The sequence below is a fragment of the Elephantulus edwardii genome, unplaced genomic scaffold (assembly GCF_000299155.1).
Source record: "Elephantulus edwardii isolate Elephantulus edwardi_28Jun2011 unplaced genomic scaffold, EleEdw1.0 scaffold00148, whole genome shotgun sequence".
Classification (NCBI taxonomy): Eukaryota; Metazoa; Chordata; class Mammalia; order Macroscelidea; family Macroscelididae; genus Elephantulus; species Elephantulus edwardii.
The window spans coordinates 7253609-7280389 of NW_006399898.1; the positions used below are offsets into that span (position 1 = coordinate 7253609).

At 48.9% G+C, this 26781-nt stretch overlaps 1 protein-coding gene across 1 annotated transcript; it reads right to left on the minus strand.

Moving 5' to 3' along the window:
• BRAP (BRCA1 associated protein) lies at positions 1–26781 on the minus strand. The gene is made up of 12 exons (XM_006894671.1): positions 26514–26781; positions 25572–25733; positions 24677–24875; positions 23106–23295; positions 15659–15772; positions 13563–13711; positions 9738–9813; positions 9164–9302; positions 8685–8794; positions 6845–6934; positions 2272–2375; positions 1–497 (listed from the first exon to the last, which is right to left on the minus strand). Exons 1-12 carry the CDS (start codon positions 26593–26595, stop codon positions 134–136), a joined length of 1779 nt encoding a protein of 592 aa, XP_006894733.1. The 5' UTR covers positions 26596–26781; the 3' UTR covers positions 1–133.

Sequence of the window (26781 nt, forward strand, 5' to 3'; positions counted from 1 at the left end):
AAAGGGCCAGACCACCACAGCGGGATCCTCACCTGGTGTACTTATTTAGGGTCCACCCTCACCTGGGGCTGAGTCCCAGCATGCCCACAAGGGGCCAAGGAGAACAGTCTTGGGGATGTGTGCTCACTGAGGGTCACTTGCCCCTCTTGCTGCGGCTCTTTCTGGAGGGCAGCTTGCCACTGCTCCCTGAAGAGGGGGCGCTGGCCGCCGAGGCCATGGCAATGTTGATCTGTCCCTCCTGGATCTCCTGCCGGGTCTCGGCAGGCAGGTGGTTGATCTTCTGCTGCGCCTCCAGGTAGAACATGACGTCCCGCAACTGCTCCTGGATCTCGGCAATCTGCAAGTCCTTCTGGTCGCAGGTCTCCTTCAACACCCTCTCCTCCTCCTTGAGCTTATTCTGCAGGAGGACTTGGTTGGCGCGCAGACACTTGTTCATTTCCTGCTCCTCCTTCAGCTCCGTGGTGAGCTTGGCTACTTTTGTGTTTAGCTGGGTGCACCTTTTGCAAAACAAAGGGAGACAAAACACGTTTTCTCATTTGTGGGCAGGGTCCTCCTTCTGCTCTGAGAATGACCAGAGGAGTCAGGACCGCAAGGTTCACCGAGCAGACTCCTCTCCCCCAGGCCCAGGGGCACGGTTCTGCTATGTGAGCTCGGTGACCCAAGGGTTTTTCTCCGCAGCAACTGTTCTGTATGAGCCCTGGTAAAAACATCCCATGTTCGCTTGTTGCCAAGGCAGTGGCTGATGAGGGCTATGAGGGCCTATGGGGGACAGGTCAATTCTGAGTCCTAGCCTCTGACCTGCATTTGTTAATGAAGGAATACACACTAACCAGAGGGTTTCCACTGCGACTGGCCCGTTCCTGACACTTGGGAGCCAAGCGTGGCAGATTAAACCACTGGCTGGGATGCTGCTGCCATCCGTCAGAATGCCGAGAGTACAGCAGGAAAGAAGCTCCCTCCGTGGTCAGGGAACATGCCTCGGGCAGCCTCTCCAGAGCCAACTGGGCGCTGTCTCTGAAACCCAACTCCACGAGTCCTGACCCCACTACTCTGCTCCTGAGAACTCACTCTCTCGGACATTCAGGACTGTGGGGAAAGCCAGGCAGAAAGCCCCAGGGATCTCTGCTGACAGCAACACTGCAGCCTAATGCTTGAGACACGACCTACATGTCCAGCACGAGGGAACTCGTTCAGATCCTCGGGGGACTCCACACAGCCTGCCCACAGGCCTCTATGCGCCACCTCGAAGCAATCCCTCCCTAAGGCTGCAGGTCTTGGCTGTGGGCATAAGAACAAGATGGCTGTACATGGCTGTGTGTTTTTACAAGAACAGGATAACTACATTAAATGCAATATAAGTACTTAATATATGGCAAATACATATATTTAACAGAGTTAGTAGAAGGTGCTGGTGGTTTCGTGATAAGGAGCTATGCTGCCAACCCAAAGGCACACGGTTCAAATCTACCAGCTACTCTGCGGAAGAAGAAATCTCCTCCTGTGCAATTTACTGCCTCTGAAAACCTGCTGGAGGGTCAGCTATGGGTTGGTTCCAACTTGAGTGTACTCAACAACAGTTCAATAGTACAACAAACATCAATATATTTATACTATCTAGTTTAGTAACTATATTCAATTCCATAAAACACTAGCATTACTAGTTAGTAGGAAGTAGTATTATGCATATGAACTGTGCATGGAGACAGAATCTGGAAGGATAATTATTCAGTTGCCTGGATTAACTACAGCTCTCTCTAGACAGCAGGATCTGTAAGGTGGGGAGGGAAGAATGGGAAACGGGACTCTCAGATTTGACTTCTTAACACAAGGTAGTGTGTCATGGGGCTGGCAGGAAAGGTTTCCATTTTCATTTCTAGTGAGGTTTTATAATAGTTTAGAACTACTTAACAATGAAAGAAATCACATAAGTCTGAACTTCCTCCTCCTCCTCCCCATCCCCCTGGTAGTGGTCACTGGGGTTTGTGGCCTTGGATGCCTACATGCCACCTACAGCTTGGGCTGGCTCCCTCCTGACTGCCAGCACTCAGGCCCAGGGCTCAGGAGGGCCAGAGCCCTGAGCACTGGTTAGCCGGGCATCTCTCTGGCTCCAAACACCTCTTCTAGTAAACAGCAGCAAGTCCCAGGAGATATGTGGAGACTGAGAAGACCAAGAAGTGCAACGTGTGAGAATGTGGGTGTCTCCACAGGAAAGAAGGCTAAGATCTGTCCATGGACTCTCTAGTAAAACGTTCAGCTTCCAACTATACCTACTTTCTCTCCACGGACTGCTTTTCTTTGAGAAGATCATTCAGTCTGTGCTCTAGATTATCACACTTCTCGATGGTTTCTTTAAATTTGGCCTTCATGTTGTTAATCTAAAAATACAAAAAGAATCCGACACATTTAACAGAGGAGTTTTGTGCTCTCTGGGGATACCATGATAACCATTTCACAAACCCTCCTATTAATAACTTTGACAAGTCAGATTTACAAAAGGTGCGCCAACCACTGGCACTTACCCACAGGGCTAGGACGGGGAAAGGCTTGTTCTCACTCCCCTGTCCTTTTGGGAACAGAGGACCTGGAGCTGCTGAACAAGTGAAACTGCTCATAGGTACAGCATTTTGGGTATGGGCACAGGGGACAACTGGGTTCCGGGGCTAGCCAGGCCACCCATCTAGACTCGCTGTCACTCCCGACAGTGGCCCATAAGCACCAGCCTCAGGCAATCAGAGGAAATCCTGATGGTGGCTTCAAATGTGTCAAACTTAGTTTTCCAACGTGCCACAAAGCTATATGGAACATAACTCTGTTCTGCTTATTCATAAATACCTTCTCTCTCACACACGCCCCCACACGCCAAGACTGTGGCCCAAGGAGACAGAGCAGAACTGCTCCATGGTGTTCCCACAGCTGTAAACACCTCGTCTCTCTGCTACTGACGTTTTCGTTAGCAGTCAGCTGAGTGCTTATCCTGAGCACCACAGGGCTTCACTATTATATACGTTACTCTCTGACAGTGTTCAGAGTTAAAGAAAGTACAAACACTGGTGTACTAGGCATCCGAAAGCAGCAATCCTAGTGTCGAGCATGCTGTCTGTTGGAGCCAAGCAGACACTGAGTCTCACCCAGTGGGAAGGGCCCACTGCCTTGGTCCCAGGGTACTGGGAGAAGAGGAGGCAGGAGAGGGTGGTGAGCTGGCCGGTCACATGGCAGTGGAACAGGAACGAGAGTAATGTCAACCCCACGGCCCTGAAATTGGCTGGGTGTTCTTGAAGAATCCTGACTTTAGTCAGTCAGCATTCGGCAAAAAGTGAAGCTTAGCCAAAAGGGGGCCAGCAAGGTCATCCAGCTGGAGTGTGGTGGTCTGGGACGCAGGGTTCACAGCAGAGGTCCCCACGCTGCTCGCACTGCAGGTCTCTCTCAGCAGGAGAAGCGGCAGCTGTAACTGACCCTCAGCAGAGACCTGCTGGTCAAGAGGCAGCAGCCACCAGCCCAGAGGAAGGCCAGCTACTCAGGCCATCGGGTGCTGCTGAGTCAAGTCCAACTCACAGCAAGCCTGCCTGGGCCCTGTGCCAGCCTCACGGCCACTATGCCAGTCCATCCGGCGAGGGTACTTCACCCTTCCACACATCCTGGACCTCCTGAGCATGATGTCTTCTCCAAGAACTGACTGGTCTCTTGAGACGACGTTTCACCATTCTGGCTTCCAAGAAGGGTTCTGCCTCTACTGTCTCCTAGACAGACCAGTTCATTCTGCTGGTGGGTAGTATGACAGTCCCAGGTATGTTCCACAATCTTTGCCAACATCACGACTTGAACGCATGAATTCTCCTTCCGTAATTGCCGATTTCATTGTTCAGCTCAGCCACTCTTGATTCTTCTTAAAAATATATTCCATGTGTATGAGCAGGTCTCTATAGCACTGATATTATTCATAAGAATAATTTCCTTATAGAAAGTAACCTTATAGTCAGCTACATTAAGTTAGGAGAACCTGCAAGCTAAGAGAGATTTCTAAAAATGTCCCTATAACACAAAAACCAAATGCTATGAAATTGCTCAAATTCGAGTTTGGCATCCATATTTTCCTTCAATATTGTTTTAAAATAAAAGACCACTAGACCTGTGGACATTTTCTTCTGAACCAATTTCTAGTTCTGTAAGGAAGGGCAGAAATGACCACCAAAGGAAACAAACTGTACCTGAACCAGACACACATACAACAGATGAAATACACCAACCAACCCTAACAGTGTTTGCAGGATTCCAGGGGACAAATCCACGTACAGCAGGATGAAACACACTAACCAACCGAAGAGTGTTTGCAGGATTGCAGGAGGCCAATGGCACAGAGGTTTACTGGTTTTTTTAGAAGCATTTCTAACCATTAGTCCAGAGTAAGAAACATCTAGTACACAACAACACAATACACACATGGACGAACTAAAGCGAGTCTCACAAAACACCCAATGTCATCAATTCTGACACTTTGCAGTTTTCCTAATTAATAAAAATGTCCTTTGTAACCCATTAAGTTAATTTCCAATTCTCCAGGATGAATATGGATTTAAATTCAGCCAGAAGTGTGACGAGAAAAGGTCTGTCCTTAGAGGAGTTCGTTCACCTGTAATGCCCACCTACAGTGTCCATGCCCTCAGAAAACGAAGGCCCTGCAGGAAGGCCTCGCACTGTCCAACTCTGCTCACATGTGTAGTCATGATACCACCTACGGCGTTGCTGCTGGTGGTGCTGAGGGCAGGGGGGCCGAGTTAGCTCTGATATGATCTGTGTGCGATGGAACCGCACGCTGCCCAGGCCCTCGCCATCCTCACAAACCCTGCTGTGCTACAGCTCCAAGCTGCACCCCCTGCGTCAATCCATCTCACTGACGGGTTTTCTTCTTTGACTGACCCTCTCCCAAGCAAGATGGCCCTTCTCAAGGATTAGCCCTTCATGATCAAAGAGGATGTGAGGCATTCTCCATCCTCTAAGGAGCAGTCTGGGGGTCTTCCAAGAAACATTTGTTTGGTTTTGTAGGTCGTAATTTTCAAAAGCCATAATCCTAAGGCATCAATTCTGTGGCCCTGCCTCTTCACAGTCCAGTGTGATGGATGCACCTGACCTGACTGAAAACACAATGGCTCAGGGCAGGCATACCTTCATGCTATCTTTGGCAGACCCAGCATGAATTTATCTCTCTCCCAGTCCCACCCCCATACTCATGTGCACAAGGCCCCTGAAGGAGTTGATTACTGTCTCTGCCCAGATGGACCCACTGCCAGAGGTGGATGGGCAGAGGGCTGCTCAGAAGGGAGGCCAGTGCAGGAACCAAAGGCTCACAAAACCTAGTCACTTGGATAAACAGCATTTGTTATCAGAGAACAAAAGCCCCTTTCCAACTCCCCAGCTGTCCGGGCATGGCTGCCCCTCGCCGCCATCTCATTTACAGAAAAGCACATATGCCCGGCACAGACGCAGCTTTCCTGAGGAGCCCGGCTGGAGCAGCAGGTACAGCACCTGGCCGCTACCCAAAAGACCACCAGCTGCCCCACAGGAGAAAGCTGGGGTGCGACGCACAGCTGCAGGAGCCCCGTGGGCCGGTCCCCCTGTCCTCTATGGCTCCTGGGAGCTGGACTCCAGGACCATGTGCTTCGTTCTGGTTTCGGCTTCCTGCCCATCAGCATATTTGAGGCAACACAGCTCATCCTAGAAAGGGCAGGCAGCATTCGGAGCTTAACTCCAGAGCTGGCAGGAAGCATGGACGTGGAGTCTTGAAGTTTCTGAGACCACATCTTCCCAGCAAGTGGCAGTGCTCACAGTCCCTCCAGCGAGTGTTCGGGGGAGCAAGCCCTTCTCGGGTGGCAGTCCACGGACCTCAGTGCCTCTGAACACACTTCTGCTGCTTGGTAGGCTCCGGGAACAACTTCCTCAGAGTCCGACGAGCAGTCCCTTCAAAGCGAGCACTAGGCCCGGCCTTCTACAGCTGATTTCTGCTCGTGTACAGGCACAGCTGCCCACTCACCCAGGCATGGGGTCCCAGAGCTGGCCTTGCTGAGAGCCAGGGCTCTGGTCAGCAGCGTGCTCACCTGGCTACCACAGGAGAAGGGCTGGCCTTCTGTCTCCTCGGGGGAAAGCCCAGAGTGCAGTAAGAACTTGGAAAGTTACTAAAGCATTTAAGAAGTGCTTACTGAAGACTCCAGGGAGCAAGGAATGAACCACCACTCCCAGGGACTGAGGATGGACTCGCAGAGGAACCTCAAGTTTGCTGGCTTTCACACTCTCCTCTCTGGAAAGCTACAGGCTGCTGGGGACCTGAGGACAAGGGGAAAGGGACGGACCAGGGTGCTTTGTATGGAATCAGACCCTTTTCCTCCTTTATACTCTGGAGGAGTATGCACGCTGTCCTTAGAAGACTCTCTTGTGAAGATGTGGAAGAGAGAAGCCACTGCCTAGAGACCGGCAGGCGGCGGGATGGTGGCCAAGCACCCGTGCCTGCCCGGTCGGGCTTCCTCAAATGGAGAACAGCCTGGCGCTGTCTGCTGCCCCAGAGGCCATGCTGCCCTCGCCAGAGCAGCTGTTCCCAAGCTGGCAAACCAACAGGAAGGTTCAGATTACACACCCTTTGAGAAACTTGTGGTTTTTTAAAAGGAGACTGTACAAGGCACAAGAAAACCTGCTAGAGGTGAAAACAACCAACTTCCCAATCCTTAAACATGAAGAGACTTAGCCTCCAAACCCAAGGTTTCTAACTTCCCATGAAGCTGAAGGGAGGTCTCCAGAGCTGTTCCTTCCCACAGGGCTGCAGGGGACCCCCACCACCATCGTCACGCCTGAGACTTACTTCCTCTGCCGTGTCCTTCTCGATCCGAACAATCTTGTTTTCCCAGTAGATTCGCTGAGATTCCAGCTGGCTTGTGAGTAAATAGGAATACTAGAAACAAAGAAAACAAACAAACCAAATGTAAGTTGCTGTGATCAGTCTCTGCAATTAGAAATGGCCCTGTGCTGGGGCTTCAGAGGACACCTTGGGTCCACTCTACTCAAAACACATAGGTCAGGACGGCCAGAGATGACCAGCACATCCTTGATTTCCAGAGTATGAGGACTCAGTGGAGAAGAAACAGAAATGTACTCTGTTCAAGCAGACTGCATGAAGAATTGCTGTCAGCCTAATAAAACGTAGCTCGATAGGGAGCTGTGGTGGCCTAATGACAAGAAGCTGCACTACAATCTCAGAGATATGGGGTTCAGATCCACCAGATGCTCTGCTGGAGAAGGAGGAGCAATCTCCTCCTGTACCAGTCAGATCCAATTTGACGGTACACATGCAAAAAATAAAAATTTTTTTTTCTTAAAAAAGAAATGTAGCTCGCACTAGTCATTCATCTTCTCTCCTCTGGGAAGCTGTCCCTGTCCTGCTCTGTCTCTCAGCAAGCTTAGCACTCAGCACACTGGGCTAGTGAAAACCATCAGCTGGCAGAAAAAGTCAGTGGTGTATTCCTGCACAGATTTACAGCCTCAGAAACCCCAAGGAGCAGTCCTTCTCCACTAGAGGTCACACTGAATGAGTCAGCATCGACGAGCAGGACGCAGAAACAAAGAAAGTGATCAGAATCTAGAAAGAACTCCTGGCTCAAGGTGAGAGCTGTGACTGTTCCTATCTGGGAAGAAGACCAGTGAGACTGGAGGGCACAGGGTGAAGAGATAAGCCTGGAGACGAGCACAGAAGAGGCAGGAAGGCTCTGGAATACTACACTGAGGCCTGGGAAGGGGCAGGTTTGGAAGACAAGAGAGATCTGAACTCTAGCGGCTGGGAAGAGAGGGAGAGGCCAGCCACAGCAAAGGGTGTGGGCCAGCACACTCGCCCAGGGAGAGCGGGTTCCACAGGCTTCCTCAGTGCTCCCCCAGAGTACGGTGTCGCCCCCTGGCCCGAGACAGGAGCGGACACGGGAGCCTCAGTCAATGTCTGCTCAAAGAACAGGGTGCGTACATACAGAGTTAACATGGGGAGCTCCTTAGTCTCAAAACTCTACACAAAGGGTCTAACCTTTAATCAGAACAGAACAAGAGCATCTTAACACTAACAATATGGCCTTGTGTTAAGGCATCTTATGGAATCCATCAGAGTCCCATGATGAGTATAATAAAAAGTTCCCGGGCATGAATGATCTTGATTCCGAGCTGGTCTGTGTGGAGTCCGCTCATGGTCTCTTGCTAGAGCCTAGTGGTGAATGGTTAAGCGTCCGGCTGCCAGGAAAGAATGGCTGCTGGAACCTACCAGCTGCTTGACAGGAGGACAACTGCGGAGGGCGCGTCCCTAAATATTACAGCCCAGCAAACCCTATTCTACCCAGCCCCACAAGGCTGCTGGCAGTTGGAGCCCCACCGCCACACCCAACAGCAACATGACACCAGGAACAACATTCTTAAGTTCAAGTTGTCTTGCAGCCACGAAGGACAACCATAAATAAGCCTAAAGTTGAGACAAGTGGGAACATCACATGGACACAGAAGGACAGAGAAGAATATTCATCATCATTTTCAACAAAGAGAGAACTTTCCGAAGTTCTGCACATGGGTGACCAGGAAATGAACAGCCCAGGCAACCTTTCACATTACAACTGAAAAAAGACGCCTCCATACTTAGGAACAGGTGCTGGGTGGTAACGGCAATGACTCACCTCCAACTGTAAGGCATCGATTTTCTCTTCCTGGCAAGTGTCACCTTCACACTCATACTGTACAATTTTTCCATCTGTTTTACTTGCAACGAGTCGATGGACATAATTATCTAAAGGAAAAAATGGGTCAACCAAAATTTGTTTCTTCAGAAGGAAAAGGGTCTCCACACGTGTTAACTCGGGCAGAACCACTGGTGTGTTTAGAGATCAACATGACATGCCCTGGCAGCATTTCTTTACAAGTGGGCCCAGGCACTTGGATTTTAGAGAGGAGGTAAGCAGGCAAGAGTGAAAGCATGTGCTCTGTGTGTCGTGTGCGAGGCAGGCCACTGACGGTGACAGGCCCCCAGGGGACCTGTGAGGGTCTGAGTTTGTGCTGTCAGCAAGAAGACATTTCACACTGAGGGAAGGTGGAGAGGTTCCGAAGGAAAAGTTTCCATACAGAAATGATTCCGATTTAGAACGCGAGGGCGCTTCACCTCCGGCGTAGTCCCAGACGCGGTGGTTGGTGAGCTGCATGGCATACGTGTGCTGGGTCTCCTCAAAGTGCTTGTAAGCGTGTCGGCTCACATACCGTCCACAGCCGATGTGGCCACAGATTAAGCAAATCCACAGGTTCTGCCAAGAGGAAGGAGAGATCTTATCAGTGAAAGAACATCTGACTTGACCCACTTCTGGTGGAGAGGGGTCTGAGCAGACAGGCAGATTCAGAGTAACTGCTGAGCTCTGGGCAAACTGACCCAGGTTTGCAGCCCGACGGTCAGGGATGACTACAGGTAAATCATTTCTCCCTCAGATTTCTAAGGAGCCCTAAGCAAACATCAGGAAAACAGTCACAACTTATGAGAAAGCTCCTCGGGCTTTACAAGGAGCAACAATAAGAGAAGAAAGTCTTTCTTTTAAAAAGTAAAATCATTAGGGCATTCACCCGTCTTGCCTGATGCTGGACCAAAATGAATTTAAACTACTGTCCTGGTAAGAATTTAAGCCCCACAGAGAGGACTGCAGCCGATGGAAAGCCACGCTCCTTACTCTTCCTGTACCACTACTTACCTCCTGAACACCACACTCGAAACACTTGTTCTCCTCGACCGGCTCTGGTGTTTGACAGTACCGACAAACGGGGCACCTACCAGGACACCAGAGACAACAGGACAGGTTAGGCGGGGATGACAGCGGTGACCAGGTCTGAGAGCCACACCCCGAACTCTGTGCTTCCCTTCCCTTCAACAGATTTTTAAAAATGGTCAGATCCACAGACATCATTCAAAAAGTAAAACACTGTTCAATCACTTTTAAACAAAATTAAAAACCAAAAATGTTGATAAACAGGACATGAGGTCTTTTTTTTTCCCATTTTATTTTTTATTATTTTTGTATGTGTACTGTCAAACTGGATCTGACTGGTACAGGAGGAGATTGCTCCTCCTTCTCCAGCAGAGTATCTGGTGGATTTGAACCAAGCACCTCTAGGATTGCTGTGCAACTTCCTGCCACTAGGCCACCAGAACTCCCTGACATGAGGCCTCTTGGCTGGCCTGAAGTCCTTTTCTTCCTCATTGTCAAAAGGCTAATCGAGCACTGAGTATCTGAGGGTCAGAATGAGGCCTGAGGCAGTCCAGGGGTTCACAGCTGGCTATCCATACGATGTTATTTCAAATAAGTACCTGTCCATTTTTCCCAATCTCAACATCCCAAGTGTACCAACCTCCCAAGACTGCTCTTTAGAGCTGGAAATATGTGGTAAATTTTATCAAATTAAAAAATAATGTTTATGTCCCTTCTGAAATACACATTACATTTCATTATGCAATGGAGACACTGGTGTAATGTGAGTATTTTGAGTTTTCATTTATTGAAAAACTCATACACTCATAGCTCCGGGTGGATGGGGAGAAGCAGGAAGTCTCTGCTTCAGTGGATTTCAGCACTACTGAGATGTAAACGTGAGTGGCTCAGGCCCCAGGTTGACCAGTCTTGCATCCCACTGCAGGTGGGGCTCCAGGGAATCCCCAGCATCAGCTTCCCCTGACCCATCTCCCGGGCTGTCTCCCACCTCCTCCCTCGCCAGCTGCCGCTGAGTCATTTCTGACTGGGTTCAGCCTCACGGGTGCAGAGCAGAACTGTGCTCCACGGGATTCCAATGGCGCACTGTGTGGAGGAAGACTGCCAGGCCTTTCCTCCAAGGCACCTGTGTGGACTCGAACCTCCAGGCTCTCAGCTCACAGCAAGTTACATGAACTATTTGTCCCACCTGGCTCTCTCTCCACCTGAAAGATATGCATTTAAAGCATATGGAGGGTGTTTTACACCCAGCATGTGGTGGACACGCAGGAAATGAGGGGTTAGTTACTTTGCAGCCTGATGCTCTTAGAACTGTTTGGGTTCCTCCTTTTACACTCAGCCCAAGACACAATCCCAGGTCCCTCCACACAGCAAGGAAGCAGCCTCTGTCAAGGTGAGCATATTCATTCACTTAACAAATATTCACCAGCACCTGCCTGAGCAGGGATGAGCTCTCTGTGAACCAGGTAGATAGGAAACTTCGCCTGAGAATTTGGAGCTGCCTGAACGCTCAAATGGTGCTCACAGGAAGGTAAAAAGGTGCAGACACTTTAGAAAACAGCTTGGCCGTTGCTGGGAAAGTTACACACTCTCTAAAGTGCTAAAGAGGAAGACTGTCTTTTGAAAGACTAAGGTGTCCCTAACTCAAGCCATGGGATATTTTCATTACTTTGTACGCATCTCAAAGTGGGACAGTTGCCCACCCACTGTCATAGTTGATTCCCACGCCCAGCTCCCAGTCAGAACGGTACACTCAGGACTCTTATTATAGACCGTCTATCTACCTCTATCTACTGAAAAAAAGTCAAGAGTTTATTACAGTCTCCCTGCCTTCCCCAAGAGTATGCTTGAATTCCTCCCTCCAGGAGTTTCCTGAGGAAACTTCCCCAGGATGCCCTTTGCGAGCATCGCCACATCTGAAAGCAACACCCTTCAAGACCCAGAGCCAATGAGACTTCCTACCTGCAGCCCTCAGGGCAGCCTCCTTTGTCCTCCAGCCTCCCTCCTGACTCTCGTGGTCGTGACCGATTACGCTCAGTGACAAGATGGACTTTCCCCGAGGAGGACCGTGTTGGATTCTTCCCCTCAGCACCAAGCACTGCACCACCCACACAAAAGGCCCAAAGCTCATCTGCTTTGGGATGGAACCATGTGTTCCTGAGGGCAGACGCTGTGGCCTGTGCTCTACAGACCCAAACTCCCAGCTGCTGAGTCCATGTTGACTTACAGTGACCCAGTTTTGGCCACTAGCCAGGCCTCTCCGAGCGTGCTAACGCTCACCTCAAGCAGCTTCAGTTTTCTCCTCTGCAATGAGGAGGCTGGCCAAGATGGTCTCTGAGGAAACTACTCCAAAATGCTCTGGTCCTTTGGCAGCTACCTTTTCCTCAAAGGACCACTGAAGTGGCAGGGAAGCAGCGTCTGGAAGGGGCAGTAGATACGCACAAGTGCCTGGTAAGCACTCTATGCAGTGCACAAGTCTCATGAGGTTTTACCCGAGGTTGTAAACCTGGACGATGCTCTGAAGAACTCTGTGTCAGCCCAGACTGGCTGAGGACACAGGACTGGAGGGAAGATTCCTGTCCAGTTGAAACAGCATTATCCAGAAAACTCAAGGAAAATGTGTTTGTTCCACAGTCTTCCTAGGATGAACTGGAGGAGCCCTGCGGGCACAGTGGTTACAATACCTAGCTGCTTAGTGAAAGGTTGGCACTGTAAACCCGCAAGTCACTCTGCAGGACAAAGAGGGAGTCTTTGAGTCTTAGGAACCCTCTCATGGCCCCACCCTGTTCAAGAGGGCAACTGTGGCTGGAGCTGAGTCTATGGTACTGGGCGCTGTTCTCTGGTCTTGGCTTACTCTAGACCAGGCTCAGGCCAGCTGAGTACCTTGTAGCAAACACGCAAAGAGACTCTATCTCCACTCTCAGAGTTGGGATCCAGCCACCGGGCCACTGTGGGCTAAGGACCAACTCCTGTGAACCCCACTCCTCGTAACTTGTGGGCTCAGGAATGCCCTCCCCGCCCTGTGTGTACCCTCCGCCCGCCCAGGGCCTTCTCCTGAGTCTCACCCTTCTCCTGGCTATCTCCCTCCCATCCTCGGCTCACACACCCAGAGGCCACTTCTTGGCCAGCTCAGCTGACTGACCCCATGTCACAGAGCTGCACATGGACTCTTCAGAGCTGTAAGTCTACATGTACTTGGGGGATTAACAGATTCTCATCTTTCCCCACATGCTGTGAAACTCAGCATCTGGTCTACATTTCGAGGTAAGTTACACTGAAGCTTGTAAAGAGAACATTACACTGGATAGGAATACAACATGGCACAGCCTCCATTTGACCTTTTTCTGCTGAAATGGGAATCAGGGCTCTGTAGGTGTGTGCCTCTGACTAGTGACTGTGATCACTACTAGCGTCTGGGCCGTCAACAGCCTGGACCAACTAAAACCTTATGCTGCTGCAGTCCAATTGATAAGAAAGCCCAAGTAAATGGCAGAGACAGAGTGTGAGGAGAAAGGAGATTTGGGTTTAGCACAGAGCTCAGGACTAAGCTGATGCCTCCCTTTTATCTGCTCTGGTTCTTGGAAAGAAAGAACTCACTGAACTCTGGAAAATTCCACAAGGACTCAGAATCAGCATGCTGGTCCAAGGCGGCAGAGACCCAGGGGACACAAGGAAAAGGAAGGAGAATTTGTGCGTAATGGCTTTACCACGTGGTGTGCAAGTGGACACAAGTGAGGACCTGTAATGGTCATTCTGGTGGCGGCCACCCGGCCAGGGGAGCATGGCGGTGGCAGGCCCTGTGGAGTCACTCACGTGGTGTCATCCCAGCGCTGCAGACACTGGCTGTGGAAGCTGTGGTTACACAGTGTCGTGAGGATGCCGTTCACCGATTCGTCCATGCGCTCCAGGCACACTGTGCATTTGGGCAGCTCGGTCAGGTCCATAACGGGAAGACTGGCGCCCTGTGGGGACAGGGCGCACGTGAGGGGCACACTCCAGCGCCAGCTCCCATTTCTCTTCTCACTTCACGGTTCCTGTGCTGCCTTCTGCCTTTCGGTAAGGTGATGTTGACAGGACTCTTTCCACAGCATTCAGACTGGGACACTGTTCACTCACTCAGCAAACACTGCTGAGGCCGAAGCAGCCTCATGTTCCCTTCACTGTAGGGGAAGTGAATGAAACAAACAAGGCTTCTGTCCTGGGGGGGCTGACTCAAAAAATGCTGCCAACATGTGTGTCCTGTGACCTACACACGTGATGCCAACTACAGTGTGACCAGACAGACCCTCACCACAACCAGCATCTCTGACTCGGGATACAAACATCACGATGGCTCTCGCTGCCTCACCTCTAAACACCTGGTGATAACAATACCCACAGCACTGACTCTGGCATTTCTTCAGGCAGCAAACATCTGAGACCCTGCTTTGTGTCAGACACTGCTCTGGGTGTGGAACAAACTGAATCAAAAGATTCAATACAAAACACTAGTCAGTCCCTGCCTCACTGGACCTAGAATGTAGGGACAAAAACCAAACAGTTTTTAAAAATCACTAATAGTTGTGTGGGTTTTGAGGGCCCACGGAAGAATCCACGGCACGAGGTAAAATGGTGGCATGATCTGGTGTAAGTGGTCAGAAAAGACACTCCAAAGAAAGCCACACCTCACCCGAGACCGGCCACCTCACGGTGAGCAGGAAGGTGGGAGGGCACGTGCACTGAGAGGCAGCACGCTGAGCACACGTTCACCTGGAGGGTCTCCAGAACAGCACTGCATCAAAGCGGCCCGCGCTCATCACCAATCTGAGTTCATTACCTCGCCTGATGGCAGAACGGGGAGCCCTGGGGTGCGTTTTCACATGCAAGTAACCCATGCAAACGATGAGCAAATACTCACAGCACACAAAACAAAGGGAAAAAGCAGCTGTGCAGCCTGCAGAACCAGCCTTTAACACACACTATTTCCCCAAGAACTGGGTAAATAAATGCTGGGCTGCTAAGCAAAGATTTAACCCACACCGTGGCTCCACCAAAGACCTGGGCATCTTGCACCAGTGAAGACGGAACGTCAAAGCCAAGCCAGCACCTGTACAAGTACAGCACCCACGTCTGGACACCTTCACAGCAGAACACTGACTGAGCAGCTGGTGGATTAGAACCGTCAACCTTCTGGTAGCAGCACAGCACAGGAAACCCTACGGGGCAGGCACAGTAACAACACTGGGCCAGTAGAACGAGCACCTATTCCCACCAAGCTGGTCTACTACGAAAGCACAGAGCAGAGAGGTGTCTGCTGCACCACATGACTGAGGATCCACGCAGGGGAAGCTCCCACAGGAGGGGCAGCGCCACATCAAAGCAGAGTCACCCATGGAGATGGGGAAGGCCATGAGGTTTCCTACTTCAAAAAAACCCCCAAGCCCTTCTTTTGCGCTTCTGATAATGTTCACCGATTTGGAATAGGTGAACGCTCAGGTTGAACAACGCATCTTTTCTTTTCTAAACAAAATGTTATTTTGGGGCACTTAATACACTTGAGGTAAAGCTCACATAACATAAAACTCATGATTTAGAAGAACATAGTGATGGCTTCTCTTCCAGGAGCACCATCCCTTTTGGCTGTAACTTTCTAATAAGTCTTTTACTTTTTACCTTCAAAAAACCAGAATATAATGACGATCTTTCTAGCATATTCACAAGGTATTGCAAACATCACACCAAAAAAGAAAGCCCACATCGTCAGTCCTCAATCCCCATTTCCCAGACTCTGGCCCATCACTTGTCCACTTTCTGCCTCTATGGACTGGTCTGCTCTGGATGTTTCCACAGGTAAAATAGGGAATACCTAACACTCCATCTTACGTAGTTTGGCTACACTGGCAGAGAATATCAAAGTCATTTGCACTCACATCTTCAGATTTCAGTACTTCAGCCCTTTCCACATAGACCAGCTGGCAAACATCGTCTTCTATTGAGTTGAACTGGCGGCCGTTACATGCCATGTAAAAGCTATCCGCGTCAGCCTGTGTACACCAATGAGAAAAAGTAAAAAATAAAGAGTTAGTCAAGATGGATGGCTTCAGTTTATTTCCATCAGCCTTTGAAATGCACACTTAGGAAAGGAAGTAACTGCAGAGAAGACTATACTGAGGCAGGTCCATCAGCTGAGCTGTGTGTCAGCTGCCTCCAGCGTCACCAGGCCTCCTGGGCTGTGCAATGTTCACCCAACTGACAGAAGGTACTGAGGTGACACGTGCTGAGCCGATGGTTAGTGCAATTATAACATTCAACTGGCAATGGTCAACATATCCCATGCTATCAGCTTTTCTGGGTTTTTTTACTTTAGTCAGCACTTTCACAGCAGCTAAAAATTTGTTTCTACAAAGCTTGGCCTTGAATTATAACCAATAACTCTTAGGAAGGCTCTTTGAGTAAAATAAAATAAAATTATAAGAAAAAAGAAAAAGGTTCTTTTACAAAGTGGCAATATCCTCATAAGGAGGGGGGGAAAAGGCTCATGGTAAGAAACTGTGCTGCCAGCATAAGGTATGCAGTTCGAATCCACCAGCTGCTCTGGAGGAGAAAAGATGGGCACTCTCCTACCATGAGATGTACTGTCTCTGAAAACCCACTGGAGGATCAGGTTTAAGTGGGTTCTGACTCCACAGCACAGAGCTACAGAAAAGTAAACAGCCCATCAAGAGGTTTTAAGCAACAGCCTAGTGTTTGATGCTGAAAACTTCCTCATGCAAGTTCTGTCTGGTTCCAGAGGCGTGGAAAATAGGGAACTGGCCATCAACTAGGGGCAGGAGGTACACAAATCTTCTAGGTTAGCCTTGGTAGGAAGCAGAATCGGGGGTCAGGGCTGAAGTGCCCCCTCTTAGAGGCTCCTGTTTCGGTTCCACCCCAGTAGGTTGTGTGCCAGGGCCCCATCAACCTGTGTGCAAGACTTGCCAGGGGGCCAGGGTAGGGTGTTCCCCAAAGGAAATGCTGCCTCATCTATCAATCACTAGGAAGAGCCAGGTCATGCCAGATGAAAACAACCCCTTTCCTATCCTACTGGGTTTTGGAATCTTACAGCCCCTGGAAGTTTCCTAGCAGTTTCCCATTCCACTCAGATGATATCATTCAGAGTTTGGATTCTTGATTATTTATGCCTTTTAAAAAAAATATATTCACACATCAACAACCTGTATTTTGCAAATAATACAGTTTTCCTTTATGAAAGTGAGAAGGATATGGAACACTTGCTATAGATCAAGGACTACAACCTTTGGTATAGATTACATCTCAACATTAAGAAAATAGAGGGCCTCATCACAGGGCCAACAGTCAATATTATAATAGATGGAGAAAGAATTTAAACTGTGAATGATTTAATCTTGTTTCGATCAACAATCAACACCTTGGTACCAGCAGTCAAAAATCAGATGTACTGCATCAGGCAAGTCTGCTGTCAAAGACTTCTCTGAAATGCTGAAGAACAATGATGCCAGTTTGAAGACTAAGGTGCAACTGATTCACTCTACGGTCTTCTCAGTCACCTGCTGTGAATCAGAAATCTGGACAATGAGTAAGAACGACAGAAGAATTGATGTCTTTTGATTGTGGTTCTGGAGAAGTGTACTGAGTACCTTGTATTTCCAAAAGAATAAACATGAAGAAGGTGCTGATGTAGTGCTCCCTGGAGGCAAGGAGGATGAAGCATCATCTTTCATTCTTTGGTCATGTAGCTAGGTAAGGCTATTCCTTGGAAAGAGACATCATGCTTGGAAAGATGGAGGGTCACTGAAGGAAAGGAAGACCGCCAGCAAGATGGACTGACATGGTAACTTCAGCAATGGACTCAAGTGTGCAGGAGATGATGAGGACGGCACAGGAGAGGACAAAGTTCAGGTCAGCTGTTCATGGCGTCGCTGAGTCATAATTGACAACAACAACAACAAAAGAATCACTGACTCTAATTATTATTCATTTTTCTTTGCAAAGTTTGATGTCTATGTCAAAAATTTCAAATGTATGTTTAAAATCTAGCTTGAGTTTTCAAACTCAAAAGCAAACCCTCAGAAATAAAATAGTTATTTGATGAAAAAAAAAATAAGAAAATTAAAACAAGTCCACATAAACAAAAATATAAAAATTATATATATATTTATGCTTTCTTAATGTGACCAAGGTAGCCAGGTAGATGAGAAAGGAGGGCCAATTCAGAACATAATTTTAACTGGGGGAAGAATGGGGAGGTTTGTCCTTGAGGAAACAATCTGTGTGGTGTGTGCAGAGCATTTGAACTTCATGTAAATGCTAAAAGATGTAACAATCTCTAATATAAAAAGGAACTAAGCTCTGGTGGAGTGAGGTGGAGCTTCCCGATTAAAACAAGCGTGGAAGGAGGAGTGGCATCCACTTCCTTAACAGCTTGCCTCCGGAAACCCTATGAACCTGGAGAGAGGATGAAAGGCACCCAAGCGTCAAGGACTCTCCTTCATAGGGTCGCTATGAGTCGTCTGCGACTCGACGGCACTTAACAGCAACAAGCAGCTCTGGTGGCTCAGTGGCAAGGCACTGCACTGCCAGATGAATGACATATAGTTCAAAACTCCCCAGCTGCTCTGTGGGAGAAAGATGGGCAATCCCTTCCCCTGTGACATCCAGCCTCAAAACCCACTGTCCGTTCTGACTCACATGACAGGGGTAAGCTAAAAGCCTGCCCACATTTCTCAAGCACAACAGCTTTTTCCTCAAGTGCTCTAGCTGAGGATGTTCTAGGCCTGAGGGGACCATCTGCGTGGACGTGAGGGTCATTTCCCAGCGGCCCACTGCAGCGGCTGAGTAAAGACCAAACTCCCCTGGCCCTCCAGCTTAACAAATGCTCTCTAAGTGGCCCTGGCCCCACACAGAAAAAGACACACAGCTCTGGACAGACGGCACGTGGGAAGTGCCCTCAACGTCAGACATGACTGTCCCTTCTTGGACTGTTTTATGGACATCACAGACATACATGTTTTTGGAATGAGAACATTTATACAGAGTGGAGATCTCCCAGTTTGAACAGTATCATTACCGGTGTTTCAGCACCACTAGTTCTTCTGTCCTCTGGGCATCCAGGAAGGTGCCAGACGATGATGGTGATGATGCCAAGAAGAGAAATGGGACCAAACTACACAAAGTTACAAAATCCTGAAGCTAACAGCGCCCACCCCATCCCCTGAATTTTACATGAAGGCTTTCATGTAAAATGTCACCCATTTCTCTTTCCCCCACGGTCCTCTTTTTAGGATCAACAGAGCAAACTCCATGCTGACCCACACTCCCTCAGCATCACAGTGAAAACCTCTGGTGGGGAAGTTCTTTCTTAGAAGCTGTCTCCTTATTTGCTGATGGTGTGGCAGTAAAAATGGGTCACTGTACTGATGTGAAAAGTCAGCTGTCACTTCTTATCCCCCAAAATTACTGTATTCTTTGTGCTACAATACATGTGAGATACAAAGGTTTCTCCCCCAAACTACACAACTCCTTTGCTTGTTATTTGCATGGCACATTATATGCAAAAATATGGTACAGTGAGGGAGCTCTGGCGGCCTAGTGGCAAGAAACTGCGCTGCAGTCCCAAAGTTCAAATCCACCAGATGCTCCGCTGGAGAAGGAGAGGCAATCTCCTCCTGAGCCAGTCTGATGTGACAGTACACAACAAAACAAACACACACCTAAAAAAAAATACGGTACTTGGAAGCAGGAGTGGCATCCACTTCCTAAACAATATGCCTCTGCAAACTATGAACTCTGATAAATGATGCTAGTTACACAAAGGCTTCAGGCCTTTTGTTCATACGGTCGCTATGAGTCGTGCTCGATTTGACGGCAATCAACAACAACAACGTATGGTACAGTGAAAGCTGGGAGGGCTAGAGTTGATGAGATGGCTTTGCTCTTTTGAGCATCACAAGTCTTCCTTCCACTTTTGACAGGATGCAATCATACTGGGTTTTTTCCTTCATACTGTTCTTATATGGCTCATTTTACGGGAAAACGTTTGAGCTGACATGCTCCACCTTTACTCAGGTTTTAGCTTTTGTAGTTTATGCCCTGCAGCTTCCTACCCACCCCAGCCCCCGTTTTCGTATGTCCTGATGAATCTCAACTTCTATACCGCAAACTATGTTAATCACCACACTATCAGAACCCCTAGCCTTAGGATGTTGTGTGTGTCACAGAACAAACAGCTCAGCTGATCCTGCAGTGGGTTTTCAGAGGAAGTTAATCACACAGGCGGAGCTTGACCATCTTTTTCCCGCAGAGCAGAGGGTAGATTTGAGCTGTGTGCCTTTAGGACGGCAGCACAGCTCTTTACCACTAAGCCTCCTTCTGTTGTCCAGCCACATAGGAGGGTGTTATTAGATGTTAGCAATTTTTTCACAGAATAGGCCTCAGATCCTAAAATTCAGGATTAGCAATTAAAAAAAATACTATCCATACTACCAAGGTCAAAGGTTCTATCCCTACTGCGAAGAACTGCAGCAAGCAGTTTCAGAATGTCAAAAGATGATGCCTGATTCACAATATAATCACATATACCAAGAAAAGCCATCCACAATGAAAAGAGCAGGTGCACAGCATTATCTGCCTGTCAGGAACAACAGCCATCTGGCACAGGGAAGGACGTGGTTTATAGACGTTAGACACTCCTAAAAGTCTACTATGGTCTTAATTACGCTCCCCCCAAGCTATTACTGATACACTGCCCTTGGGTCACTTGATCTAACTTGCTAAGTAAAAACTATTACTGTATCTTGATGCTCATAACGCATGTGTTAGATGGTTTTTGTATAACCCCTTCAAGAGCTCACTTCCTTTGTGTGCACCACGTGTGTGTGTGTTATTTAAGTTGACACTTATATGTAAAAATATGATACTCAAATGGTGCTATTAGAGTGTCTAAGGAGTAAAAATGAGGGCTCACATCCCAGCTCATCTTTCTCTGTAGTCCAGACTCATTGTAAAACTGAGGTAACAACTGGCTACCTCACAGGGCTGGTTGGAAATAAGATGATACATGAGAAGAATTAGCACTGAGTGGGATACCATGCCCACCAGGACTTCAAACATGCTGTCAATTCCAAGGCATGGTGACCCTGCAGCACAGAGCAGAACTGCCCTGAGGATGACCAAGGCCTAGGGGGACTGGAGGCTAAATGCTGTGCTGCCAGTTGTGAGGCTGGTGGCTCCGACCCACCAGCTGTGGGAGGAAGCTGTGGCTGTCTATTCCTGTAAAAGTCACAGCCTGGAAATCCTAAGGCTGGAAGCATCCTTCTCGAGTGGAGAAGTCAGGGGTGAGCAGCTGAGCACTTCACTACACAAGCAGTAAATAAAGGTTAGGTGTGGTTGTCACTGTCCTCCTAGATTTTAATGGCATCACCTGCCCATTATTTGCAGATTTCCTCCATGACCTGGGATGACCTTGGGACAGTCAGTGAAAGCAGTGTTGAAAGTGCAGCTGTGTGCTATGTCAACTGTGGGGTCCAAGTCTACAGGACAGCTAAAGCCCAGACTCAGGGGTTCCCCTTTGAATGGGCCTCATAGTGAAGGTCCATTACAAAGTCTAAACCTATCAAGAGCGCACACAGAGTCACACTGAGGGCGTGCTCTGCAGGGTCCACCGAACAGGATCTGAGCTTCCACTTCTTTTCACTTCTGCCCTGGGGCTGATTAGCAGCCCTAGATTCTGGACTCTGGAATTTCGTAAGCAGAAGGCAGAGGGGACAGTGTAATCTTGTGTCACCCACAGGTCTCAGTAACCAATCATGGAAGCCATGGCTAATGGTCCTGATGGTACATCCCATTCTCCGTCAATCAGCAGCGTGGAATTATTGACCTGGGACAGATTCACGAAGGCTGTTTGGAACGAGGTGAGACAGAAACAATTTGTGACACAGCAGCACTGCAAAGCCTAATGGTATTTCAATTTACACACACACATACACACGTCAGTAGGCTCTTTGGGAAAAAAACTACAAATGGAATAAAGCCTAAAGCTTGGGATTCTCTTTAGTAACTTGGGATTATTGCAAATGCTGCATTTTTATATTCATTTGAAATTCCATATATTTGTAAGAATGAGTATAAAAACTCCAAAGGGTCAATCCCAGAGGAACATGGTTCAAATCCACCAGATGCTCTGCCAGAGAAGGAGGCGCAATATCCTCCTGTACCAGTCAGATCTAATTTGACGGTACACGCACACAAAGTAATAAAAAATAAAAAAAAAAATTAAAAAAAAAAAAACTCCAAAGGGTAACTTTCTAGTATCTTTTCAACTGAGGCCTGTGAAAAGCGCTGCCTAGGGAATAATCAACTGCTGTGCATCACTGCATGGGAGTGACCCACAGTTGAGCCCCTCCAGCGGGTTTGTAGGGGCCGCCCGTTGCATGGGAGTCACCTTCCTTTCTCTTAGAGCAGGTAGATTCAAATCACACACCTCCACACTGACAGTGTAATTCCTTCCCACTAAGCCACCAGAGTTCCCTAAATTACACTGAATGGATGGCAGGATCTTCCTTCTTGAGTCAAACTCATTGCTACCCAGTTGGAAGTGACCGTCCCTTAGATTTTCAGAAGTTGTCACGTGCATAAAAGCAGACTGCCCACCTTTCTCCTGTGGAGCTGCTGGTGGATTCTAACTGACTTTGAGTTAGCACCTTACCGCTCTATAAACTATGCCACCAGCACTGTCTACTTGAGTAGGATCTGCTCTGATACACAAGCACCATGGACAACTGAAAGCATCTTCACCTCTTTCTCCCCACCATCATGATTTCTAATCAGAACGCTAAAGCATACTTAATATTTCAAGGAACATTACCAAGTCCCTCCAGTACACAAAAACCCAGTGGCAAATAATACAGTGACAACTCCAAAAACTTGGGAACCATGGCCCTTCTGGAGCAGTGACCAAAATAAAACAAACAAAAAAGATGGGTTTCCTACCCAATTCAATTTAGAAAACAATGCATGGGTATAATTGGGACCTGCCTGGAGGAGGAAATTGTCCTGGAAAACAGAGGGCTGGTGAGGGCAAGGAAAGTCCTGAGGAAGATGAGTCAGCACAAGGATTCTGTAACAATGCCTCAAGTACAACATGTGAGGCTGGTGTAACAGCAGACCTCCTGTCCCCAGGGCTGCTGGCGTTGCCTCCATGATACCTGACAAGAGCGGCACCAGTGCGTTAGTGCCCTGGGGGACCCACAGTGGCCAGGACAGTGAGGCAAAGCACTGTAGCTCACACACAGCTGTATCACAGCATCACACAGGCTCAAACACTTTCTGTGGCAGAGAGACTTTGCGTATCTTAACTTTTACCTGTGCACTAAATTTCATCAGCACCATGTACTGGTTTGGAGTGGAGTCTCTGATGATTTTCATTTGTTCAATAACTTCATTAAATGGGGCGACAAACTTCATCAGGTCGTGACTGGTCATTGTGGCAGGGACTGTGAGAATACACAGCATGGCACTGCGCCTCACGTCTTCTTTTAAGGAGGTCATTTTACTGGTAAGACAATAATTAGAGTGTCTTGAATATACGAGGTATGGCTAGTTCAGGAAACACTGATTCAACAATAGGAGAAAAATGTATAAAAATTCACAGAGCAACAAAATAACATGCTGTTTTACTCAAAAATACAAGCTAGAAACTATAACAGAGTTTGTACTGAGCTTTAAAATGTCCTACATTAGTTCCTTTCTCCTCACTAAAATCTTTATTCTTCAATTTATAAGACTTCTGATAGTAACATACTAGCATTAGGAAAATGCTAACTGGTTTTTCATTCAGTTTTCTTAAAGACTGTAGTAAAATTATGACAAAAAGTTGTGGCTTCTACCACTCTCAGTCGTTCTGACTAGTAATAGGAGGCATAGCGTTAGCTATGGACTTTCCTCAGAGGGTCCAGCCATAAGTTCAAGATACAGGAAAGAGAGCTGACCCAGCAGGCCATACCTATGAAGATACTCAAAGGATTGGCTGACTGCAATGGTGGACAGAAAACCCTCTCACCTCAACAGCTATGGCATCAAGATTGCTACCTGAGCAGTCATGGACTCCCCCAGTGGGGACTTACACAATAAGCCTGGGCAGGAAGTGACTCTTAAGAGACTGGTTGCCAATTCTCCAAAGTACTGATGGCTAGGTTTCCAGCCAATCACTTCCTTGCTTGTGACTCCAGCCACTGATGCTGGACCATAGGAAGATGTAAAAAGGTAATTTAACTGTAACCAGTTAACCAATTTGTCTGTAACTTCTCTAACAGAGATCTGGTGAGAATATGACTCTACAGATCATTTATGTTGTTGCTGAGTCCTGTTGAGTTGGAACTGACCCACCAGCATATTTTCAGAGGCAATTTCATCACACAGAAGTTTGGTGGAGTAGCTGGTGGATTCAAACTATGTACCTTTGGGACTGCCCACAGCTTCTTACCACTAAGCCACCAGTGCTCCCTGCAGATCAACTATAGTCGTTCTTTTTCGATCTTCAATTCTCTAACCACATCCATGCCCACCACCCAAAGGAATGTTTTCTTGTGTATTTTCTTTGGTGTAGCTACACATTTCTTTCAAAAGGGGAAGCTTTTGCCCAAGGTATAACAGTAATGAGATACAAAACATGCAAGAACTCTGCCGGGAAAGGAGGGACAATCTCCTCCTGTACCAGTCAGATCCGATTTGACGGTGTACACACACACACACACACACAAAATAATAATTTAAAAAAAAAAAAAACAACATGCAAGAATAGAGAATTTTCAACACAAGAAAGAACATCTTTTTGAAGGTTAAAATATTCACTTCCTCTCAGGGCAGGAGACTTTTTTCCCTGCCCTCTGGTAAACAACAGATCAACTCAGAAAGAAAATCAAGCTTTTCCTTACTTTGTCTTGTACAGATGCATAATCCCATGAACTATCTCAACTGAAGGGTTCCCGCTGAAGAATGAAATCTGGTCTGGAAGCTGTTTGGAGGGTGAATCGGGAGCAGTGCTGACGCCTTCTTTACTCTTGTCTCTATCTCTCGGTGCAGTGGGGGAAGCTTCAGAAGACTTTTCTTCTTCCGCTACAGCCTTTACTTCACCTTTCACAAATAAAAAAATACAGATTATAAACTGATGGGGTATATAAGCAAGGATACCAAGCAGATCAAAATGTCAAAGCAGGAAGAAATAGCATAACAAAGAAATCATAATGTATTGCACTATTCCCAGGTAGTTGAGTTGATTTGGGTTGGGGTTTTTTTTGAGGGGAGAGGAAGGCATCTCAAATAGAAATCTCTCTTTGCCCTGTAAAAAGCTCAGTAACTCTCAGAAACTAAACGACGGCTCTTCACTTCTCAATCTGGCAGTACCTTAACCGTATTGTTGCCTTCCTCTAGTGCTCTTACAGGAGACACACACTCAGGGTGAATCGGTCTAAAACTAAACCTACCAGTTCTCCCCACCCCCGTGCGGAAGTGCAGTACCCATCACTCCCCCGGATGGAAAAGCTGGAAGGATGGGGGAGGGACAGCATGCCTTTCCAGAGTCACTTCAGGATCTGCCAGTGACCTGTGCTAAGTGTTTCTTATCTACCACACAGAATCACAACCCCACTTGTCAGGAGAAATGAGAAAAAAAATAACAGGAAAAGTGAAATGTGGCTTGACAATGTCGCGTGGGGCAGAGACAGTGTGAAATGAATGGGTGTTGGAGGCTAGGATCGTAGCTCACTGAACATGTTCCAAACCAGGGGTTCACCTGTGAGACCACACAGTGCAGGGTCTGGGAAAACATACCTGGGCCCGACTTGATGGTCTCAATGATCACATCCGTCATTTCTCGACGGCCGAGATGCTGATGGATGACGGCGGCTTTCTCCTCTGGGGACTTCCCTTCCAAGCAAGCTCCGGCGGAGCCCAGCGTCGTCTTCTTCATCTCCTCATCAGACATTTCCCCAGCTGGAGGACACGTGAATAATTAATACCTGACTGCCTGCCTGTCTGCTCTCAGGGGTCCCCTCCCCGCCTGCCTTTCCTTCCTCTCTGCTGCTCCAAGCCTGACCCCCAGGGAGGCTGCTGACCACTTACCTGACCTTTAGAACCTGGAGATCCATCCAATGGGATTCCACCTTCACTCTGCAGCCTGTCCAGCCTGTCCCTCACCTGTCACCCTCCCAAGTCTTCCAAATTTCTCCCCAGAGCGCATGCCAGCTGTGACTCGACTTCTGCCAACTTCCCATTCTCCTCTCTCTCCCCTCGCCCCCCAGAACTGCTGCCGCCATTGCAGCAGGGACCCCGTGCGACGGTCACATCCAAAGGCCCGGCGCCCGCCCGCTGCAAGCTCAGTGGACCGAGGACAGGCCTGGGGAGCCGTGTGGCTGGCGGTCAGCACCCCTGGGCTCCCGCAGGGTCCCCGCTCCGTAACGGGCACCCGCGCACTGCGTCCCCCCGGAGAAAGCCCGCGAGGCCGCTTCCGGCCGGCACCCCGCTTCTGCAGGCCCGACGGGGTCCCTCCCGCCTCGCTCCTCTAAGTTACCAAGAGCAGCGAGCAGCACCCCCTCAGCTCGGAGCACCGTCCTCCAGGGGGGCCCGCGGGACCCCGAGACCCGCTCCTGCCGTGGTGGGGGCACGAGAGGACCCTTCGGGACACGACAGCCGGCGCCGCAGCCTTTGCCTGGGCCGCCGCTTTGGGAGGGAGACCCTCGGGCCCCGGGGCTGCCGAGCGGGACAGGGACTCACCGGCGGCGCTGAAGCCGAAGCCGGCGGGGAAGGGCGAGTGTTCCGCGAGCTCCAGTCGGATGACAACCAGTGACACACTCATAGGGCAGGTGCTGGCCGGCGCGGGCCCCGGCGGGCGCAGGCGGCGCTGAGAGGCGAGCCGAGGGGCCGAGCAGCCCAGGGCCGGCAGCGCCGCCACCGCCTCAGGGCCGCCGCCTCAGCAGCAGCAGCTCCCTGCGCCTCTCGGAGCCTCGACCTGGGCCACTTCCGCCTCCCGGCCGCCGTCGCT